The sequence below is a fragment of the Amblyomma mixtum genome, chromosome 5 (assembly GCF_055824585.1).
Source record: "Amblyomma mixtum isolate Tamu chromosome 5, ASM5582458v1, whole genome shotgun sequence".
Taxonomy (NCBI): Eukaryota; Metazoa; Arthropoda; class Arachnida; order Ixodida; family Ixodidae; genus Amblyomma; species Amblyomma mixtum.
Genome location: NC_143016.1, coordinates 190,890,841 through 190,898,859, shown reverse-complemented (window position 1 = coordinate 190,898,859; position 8,019 = coordinate 190,890,841). Strand labels below are relative to the sequence as shown.

General features: G+C 51.6%; 1 protein-coding gene across 5 annotated transcripts in view; it reads right to left on the bottom strand.

Annotated features, from left to right (window-relative positions):
- Window positions 1–5,804: 5,804 nt before the first annotated feature.
- Window positions 5,805–8,019, bottom strand: part of LOC149345254 (uncharacterized) — a 179,693-nt gene continuing 177,478 nt past the window's right edge. For 3 of the 5 annotated variants that reach the window (XM_089546524.1, XM_089546513.1, XM_089546515.1), the window contains one exon: window positions 5,805–7,864. In XM_089546524.1, the coding sequence (XP_089402650.1) occupies window positions 7,712–7,864 (153 nt within the window). In that variant the 3' untranslated portion in view covers window positions 5,805–7,711. The remainder of the gene's footprint in view (window positions 7,865–8,019) is intronic. The other 2 variants (XM_089546514.1, XR_016283260.1) reach the window with 2 other exon arrangements.

Here is an 8,019-nt window from a genome sequence, read left to right as displayed (position 1 = left end):
AGCTCTGTGTGCTTAAGGTCTTGGCTGCTGTTGGGTAGAGTATGTCAGAGTTCTTCAATAGCGTTTCAGAAGCCGTGAGACTTCTCCATAACTGTATGGGAGAGTTGGTGCGTAGCCCAAAGCGGCCGCACAGCGGCACTGGCGTCAATTGACTCAAGAGAACTTTAGAACAAGTTCAGAAGTGGTAGCCGCTTGGATGATAGCCTGTTCATGCTTACCCGTTGCATAGAAATAGCTAGGGCGGAAAACAGACTCTGTATTTAGCCTCCTGAACATAAACACTGTAAATTGGGAATTACTATGGAACTTGAGGAAAAACACAGCGCACTCCTAAGACACGGACAAAGAAAGGCAAGACGATACAGCGCTGTATCGTGTTTTTCCTCAAGATGAACTATACCAACTAGCCCGCTCTTCCACCCTTGCATCTGTGGAACATAGTCAAAGATGAAGGTATCAGTCATGAGATAATTGATTTCCTAAAAGAAATATAAAAGATAAGTTGAAATTGCATCTTCCAATATTTTCACATAACACTCTTCTACACCCTGATTCCACAATGACAGCTGAGGTTTCCACTGAGTCAAATGTTTTCTCGTAATCAATGAACGCTATGTATAGGGGCTGGTTATGTTCTGCGCATTTCTCTATCACCTGATTTATTGCGTAAATATGGTCTATTGTCGACTATCCTTTACGAAAGCCTGCCTGATCATTTGGTTGATTGAAGTGTTAGGTTGTCCTGACTATTAACGATTATCTTAGTAAATACCTTGTCCCGCGGCCCGCGCAGTACGTGTGCATACGTCAGCACTTTGAGAAGCGCGCTAGATGCATGGATGGATGGCGGCCGACAGCGCGCCTCTCAATGTGCTGACGCATGAATACGTAGTGCGCGGGCCGCGGGCGAACGGTCCGTCGTGTGAATCGGCCTTTATCGTCGGCTTGCTGGAGTTTCTACCGCTTCCAGTCTTTGCGCTGACCACCCGGGTGGCTTACCCGTCGACGCCATGAACCTACGCGAGGTCATCCGCGCAGTTGTTAGGGAGGAACTCCAGAAGTGTCTGCCACCCACCGCTTCCTCCTCTTCGTCCCCCTTCACGGAGGTCGTCCGAGAAGAAGTGCAACGTGCACTTTCTCCTCGCTGCACCGTCACCCCTCCTCCGGCACAGCCCGCCGTGACGTACGCCTCTGTCGTCTGTCGCTCGATCGTCGCCGCCACCGCTCGACCACCCGTCCCCCCCTCTGCAGCCATTGTCACCTCCTGCGCCTGTGTCATCCACTCGTCTCCCACAGCGTGGACCAAGCAAGGCCGACGCGTGGAGGACCCCCAATGACCGTCCGCTATGCTTCCACTGCGGGGAAAGCCGGTCACGTCTATCGCCGCTGCCCTTATCGTGAGCTCGGTCTTCGCGGATTCCGACGAGATGCGCCCCGCCCCCGGTACGGCAAACAGCCTCGGGAAATTGAGGAATTTCTGCGCCATTCCCCGCCACCTGAGCGGCCTTCTCGTCGTGCGTTTCGCTCGCCGCCGCCGCGCCGCTTCGATTCCCCTCTGCGCGACCGTCGCGGAAGCCTTTCTCCTCGTCGGGAAAACTAAGCCCGGCGACGCCTGGAGGTGGCGTTGCCGACCGAGAATCTGTAAAAGAGCCTCCACGTACGACGTCCCGCTCCCCCTCACCGACCGACGACCTTTCCGCCGATCCTATAGCCGCCTCTGATCGCCCAGTGTACAATAATCTTGACGTCCTTGTCGACGGCCACGCCACGACCGCCCTCGTCGACACCGGCGCCGACTACTCCGTTGTGAATGGGGAGCTGACCCGCCGCCTTCGCAAGGTACTAACGCAGTGGGATGGCCCACAAATCCGAACCGCCGGAGGCCATCCTCGTCACCCCGGTAGGCCGCTGCACTTCTCGCGTTGAGATTAACGGTCTCACGTGCCCCGTTACGTTCGTCGTCTTGCAGCGCTGCTCGAGAGATATTATTCTCGGTATGGATTTTCTGACCGAGTTCGGCGCTGTTATCGACCTCGCTGACTGCCGCCTCACCCTTCAACGACCTTGCCTTGACCCGCCGAGCTCCGAGCCGACGTTCTCCGAGGCGCGCATCTTAGCGGACCACGTGACTTTGCCGCCTGACTCGAGCGTGTTTCTGCTGGTCGAGTCCGCACCGGTTGCCTCTGGCGAAGTTCTTCTTGAGGGTAGTGTGCAGCTGCTTCTTGACAGGGGTGTTGGTGTTGCTAGAGGTGTCACGCGTCTTCACTCTGGTTGCACCCAAGTCCTCGTCACGAACTTTCGCAGTGCTCCGCAGCACCTCACCAAGGGCACAGTAATCGGCCTTATCGAGCGCCTCAGCGCCCCTGTCGACGCTGCGACCCTGTCTGCGGCTCCTTCCTGTCCGCCCTCTCCCCAACACTCGGTGCCGCCTTTAGGTGTCAGCATTGCACCGCAGCTCTCTGCTCAGGAGAGAGACGAGCTCGTCGCTCTGCTGGGTGAGTTCCACGACTGCTTTTCTTTGTCACCTGGGGTTCGCCAGACGCCAATAGCCAAGCACAGAATTATTACCGATGACGCTGTCCATCCTCTTCGTCAGTCACCTTACCGAGTTTCGTTGAAAGAACGTGAAACCATACAACATCAAGTGCGCGAAATGTTGGCTGATGACATTATCCAACCATCTCACAGCCCGTGGGCTGCTCCGGTGGTGCTAGTGAAGAAAAAAGACGGCACCCTTCGCTTCTGTGTTGACTACCGGCGCCTCAACAGAGTCACGAAGAAGGACGTATATCCACTTCCACGCATCGATGACGCTCTTGATCGCCTGCACCATGCCCGTTACTTTTCGTCCATCGACCTTAAAAGCGGGTATTGGCAAATAGAAGTGGATGAGCGCGACAGAGAGAAAACTGCTTTCGTCACTCCAGATGGACTTTATGAGTTCAAGGTGATGCCCTTCGGACTCTGTACAGCTCCAGCGACCTTCCAGCGCGTTATTGACACCGTGCTCACCAGCCTCAAATGGCAAACATGCCTTGTCTACCTTGATGACGTCATAATTTTTTCAAGCACGTTTCATGAACATCTGGTTCGCCTAAAAGCCGTCCTTCAAGCTATCAGAAACGCCGGCCTCACCCTGAAGCCTACGAAGTGCCAGTTTGGCTATGACGAACTGAAGTTTCTCGGTCACGTCGTCAGTCACGAGGGCGTCCGTCCTGATCCAGATAAAACAGTGGCCGTCGCTTCCTTCCCGACGCCGTCAGACAAGAACACCGTGCGGAGATTCCTGGGCCTCTGCGCTTACTACAGACGCTTTGTTCCCAACTTTTCAGATATCGCCGCGCCGCTTACTCGCCTCACGAAAGAGTCCGTCCACTTCCAGTGGTCTGATGAAGAGCAGATTGCATTTGACCATCTGAAACGGCGCCTGCAGGCTTCCCCTGTACTAGGCCATTTTGATCAGGACGCCGCGACTGAGGTCCACACTGACGCTAGTAACATGGGTCTCGGGGCCGTCTTGATCCAGCATCAGAATGGCGCCGAGCGTGTCATCGCATACGCCAGTCGTGTTTTATCGAAGGCAGAAATCAATTGCTCGACAACCGAAAAAGAATGCCTCGCAGTAATTTGGGCGATCACAAAGTTCCGACCCTATCTGTACGGACGCCCACTCCAGGTGGTCACAGACCATCACTCCCTGTGTTGGTTGACAAATCTAAGGGACCCTGCAGGCCGACTTGCGCGGTGGGCTCTCAGACTGCAAGAATTCGACGTTACGATCGTCTACAAATCTGGTCGCCGACACACTGATGCTGACTGCCTGTCCCGCGCTCCCGTCGAATCTGCGCCTACTGATACGGACGACTTTGACATCTTCCTAGGTACTCTAGGTCCTGTAGATATGGCTGCGCGGCAGCGACTCGACCCCGACCTTCGCGCCGTGATCTCACATTTGGAGGGTCAAGGAGGCGTAGTTCCACGTCCTTTTGTGCGCGTACTGCCTCATTTATGCCTCCGAGACAACATTCTTTATAAGAACTTTGCCGAGAGCCCGAGGTCATGGCTTTTGGTTGTGCCCACTGATCTACGCGACGAAATTATGGAAGCGTCTCATGATGACCCCTCCTCAGGACATTTGGGGTTCAGTCGAACGCTCGCGCAAATACGGTCGAAGTATTATTGGCCACAACTTGACAAGACAGTTCGCCATTACACAAGAACCTGCCGCGAGTGTCAACGGCGCAAGACCCCACCCATGAAGCCTGCGGGACTCCTTCACCCCATCACGCCACCGCTCAGTCCGTTCCAGCAAATTGGCATGGACCTACTCGGACCTTTTCCTCAGTCGCGATCGGGGAACCGCTGGATCGCAGTTGCGACGGACTACCTTACGAGGTATGCCGAATCACGTGCTCTGCCGTCATCAACGGCTTCGGATGTGGCAAAGTTTTTCGTCGAGTCCGTTGTTCTTCGGCACGGTGCCCCAGAGGTCCTTATCACTGATCGTGGTGCCGCGTTTGTGTCCGAACTTCTTTCCCAGATACTGAGCTTAAGCCATACCGCTCACCGCAAAACTACCGCATACCACCCGCAAACAAACGGGCTGACTGAGCGCCTTAACAAGACCTTGGCTGACATGCTCTCAATGTATGTAGACATCGAGCACCGAACCTGGGACGAAGTGTTACCTTGCGTCACTTTTGCGTATAACACCGCAGTTCAAGAAACTACCGGATTTTCACCATTTCGCCTGGTGCACGGCAGGGAAGTCACTACCATGCTCGACGCTATGCTGCCCCACCAGCCTGACGTCTACACTCACGCCGATGCTCAACTCGTCGCCCAACATGCGGAAGAAGCCCGACAGCTGGCCCGCCTCCGCATCCAAGCCCGCCAGCAAGTCGATGCTCGGCAATACAACCAAGGCCATCGGGATCTTCAATTCAATCCTGGTGATCGCGTGTGGGTGTGGACTCCAATTCGACGCCGTGGCCTTAGCGAAAAGCTGCTCAAAAGATACTTTGGCCCGTACGAAGTGATTCGCCGTATAGGCGAGTTAAATTACGAAGTGTTGCCGATAGTAACGCGTGCGTCCCGCCGCCCGCCTGCCTCCGAGGTTGTTACGTCGCTCGCCTCAAACTGTACTGTGACCGCTCGGAGCACGTGGCCTAACTCTTCGCGCCTTACGCGTTTTTCAGCGCTAATTTTGCTTCTCTGCGCATCGAGACGATGCGCCTTTCGGGAGGAGAGCAAAGTCATGTGTGTTATTTTCCACTTAACGTCATCTTCAACGAGCGGGGAGCCGATCGCCGGCAAAGAGGAAGAGGCTCGGTGGGAAATCGCGCGTGAGCCCGGCCGCGACCGCTTGGACTGTACCTGGCGCCTGCTCTTCTGTGGTCTCCAGTGTCCCCACGACCCGCGTCGTTTGAACGACCCGTGACAATATGTGACCTGGTCTTCAACCCACGTACTCGCACCACGAACGGTTTACAAGCACTACCTGGCACCGGCGATGACGACTGCTCTCCAAGTGTTCAACGATGCACGCTGTAATGGTTTTCAAAGCAAAAACAAAACCTAAACTAAACGCAAGCAATTATGAAACCTTGAAATTGCGTTGTGAAATTTTCGATGTTTTTTTCCATTTTTTCTCGCCTGAAAAAAACGAAAAAACCGTTTTTTTTCTCCAAAATTGCAGTGTTTTTTTCAGGCCTTCACATCTCTAGTAGGCACGCGCTCTGCTCCGCACCGACAGTGCGTGTGGCTGTTTTGTAGCACACGACAGCGCTGTCTGTTCACAATGCTACTCAGGCTTCAATATTTATTTATTCATTTACAAAATACTGCAGTCCATTTTGGCCCAAGCAGGAGGGACAATAAAAGAACTTCTAGACAATAAATGACAACATCATGACAAAAGATAATGTTAACAACACAGCGAAAACAAGCAACACAATAAAATGCACAAGGCACTGTATAAAAAAAGGATGAAACTTCTAGACAGAAAAGAACAGGCTTTCAATCTCAGCCACAAAGCTTCACTTGCTTTGGGAGATCTATTTTCAGTTTCAATACCGAATTGGAACTATAGTAGGATACAACTTATAAAAGCAGCAGTTTCTAACACTGGGCTGTGGTCCACGGCATACTGTATTACTCCACTCGCCAATCACAACTGTAAACAAAATCAGTTGTTTAGTGTTTGACAATATCAAACAATCCAAGTATCCAAATTCTAGAGTTCATAATTTTTGTTCTTGTGCTAAGCTTCTGGTTTAAGTAACAAGGAACGTTTAAGCAGCGGACTACTTTTTCGTCCTGGAGGAATTCTCTGTGCAGAGACTGAATGTGGGCGGAGCTTCACTGCAGACTTAAGTTGTATCCAACTATAGGTGCCTAACTGTAATGGTTAAAAAGTTACTTATTAAATATTAGTTAACCAGCTTGCTACTTAAAACGATTCACCGGTTTTCTGGTGTCCGCCAACACTGGTAATACTATGCTGCAAAAGCCGTATTTTTACCCCAAAAAGCCTATTTTTGTAAAAATTTTTGGAAGTGTTTGCTGAAACACCTGGTATGTTTGTTGGGTTTTATGGCACATAGGCAACTGAGGCCATCATGCGCCAAGCTCAGGGTATGAGGGAATCGTCCTGTGCAGAATTTTATAGGAATATTAAAATAATCGCCTGTGTAGAAAGCCTATAACATTGGTATGCGTTATCTAGTGACGACAGAGGAAAAAATTTTATAAATGGCTAATGATAAAAGCTTTAAGAAGGTCAGGTACGCTCCGCAGCCATCCTTGGCTGGGCAAGGACGTTGAGCCTCCCAACCAACCAAACAAAAACTTCAGTCCTTTTCTCAGGAATGAGAAGGTGGCTGAAGAGCATCTGAAAGTAAAGTGAGGCAGTGGATGAAAATTTAGAGACTGTTGAGCAGACCTGCCTCTCTTGAAAAACCAAACACGCAAGCTGTGTTAACAATTGCATCTTCTCCCAACAATAACATCGGGTGCAAAGGAATGTAGTAATTATAAAACTGTGTAAAATACTTTTTCCTTAGTTTTTCTACTTTTGTACATGAGAGTAAAATGTGATTTACCGTTAATTCTTCTCTGCACTTCTCACAAAGAGGTTTTGCTTGTTTTGTCAATAGAAAGTTATGAGTAAGATGTGTATGTCCTATACGAAGCCGGCAGAGAATTACTTCCTTAAAACGTTCCTGGTGTGTGCAAAACGTTCCTGGTGGTGGTGTGTGGTGTGTGCAATTCATCTAAAACTGGCTTTATCAAGTGTAGTTTGCTACTTACTTCATTGTTCCAGAAACACCCGGTATATATGGCTAAAGATGGCCAAGTTTTAAAAAGGCGTGCAGACTCTTCGTGAGGTCTTTCATAGGCCTTGTGGCTGCGCACCCGAAATCACCGAGATGCTAAAGAAATGTGACACTATGTTCGCATCATGAATGGACACCGGCACGCCCATGTGCTTCATAAAATTATATACTCCACAAAAAGAGGCGCACAAGTCACCACCAACTGTTCTGAAAGAGTCGTGTTAAAATGCTGGTCGTTTCCCAGAGAGCCTGAAGCGAGTCTTTTGCAGAGCACAGCGGCAACAATGCACTCAAGTCACAGGGAGCACTGTTTCCTTCTCCGGAAGGTACATCAGCACGGTGGAATGCTTGGCACTGTGCAGCAGCTACTGTGGCTACGGTGAGGTTCCAGCGGAAGGAGCCTTGGCAGTCGTCTCGAGGTCAAGCGCCCGCTCCAGGCGCCGCGTCTCGGAGCGCAGCCGATCGGGCCGCTCGGCAACGGCTTGTAGTGACCGCTCCAGCTCGGCGCTGAGGCCGTCGCCCCGGCCCTGCAAGCGACAAAACCCAGCACGCTCAACGCCTGCCACATACAACAGCGCAAACAAGACGTCCTTGCTTTGTTTGCAATGTTTCAAGAATGACAGCCAGGAATGGCACTGAAAAGCAGCCATGCTGTGGAGATAGGCACCCGCCTCCCAAAATG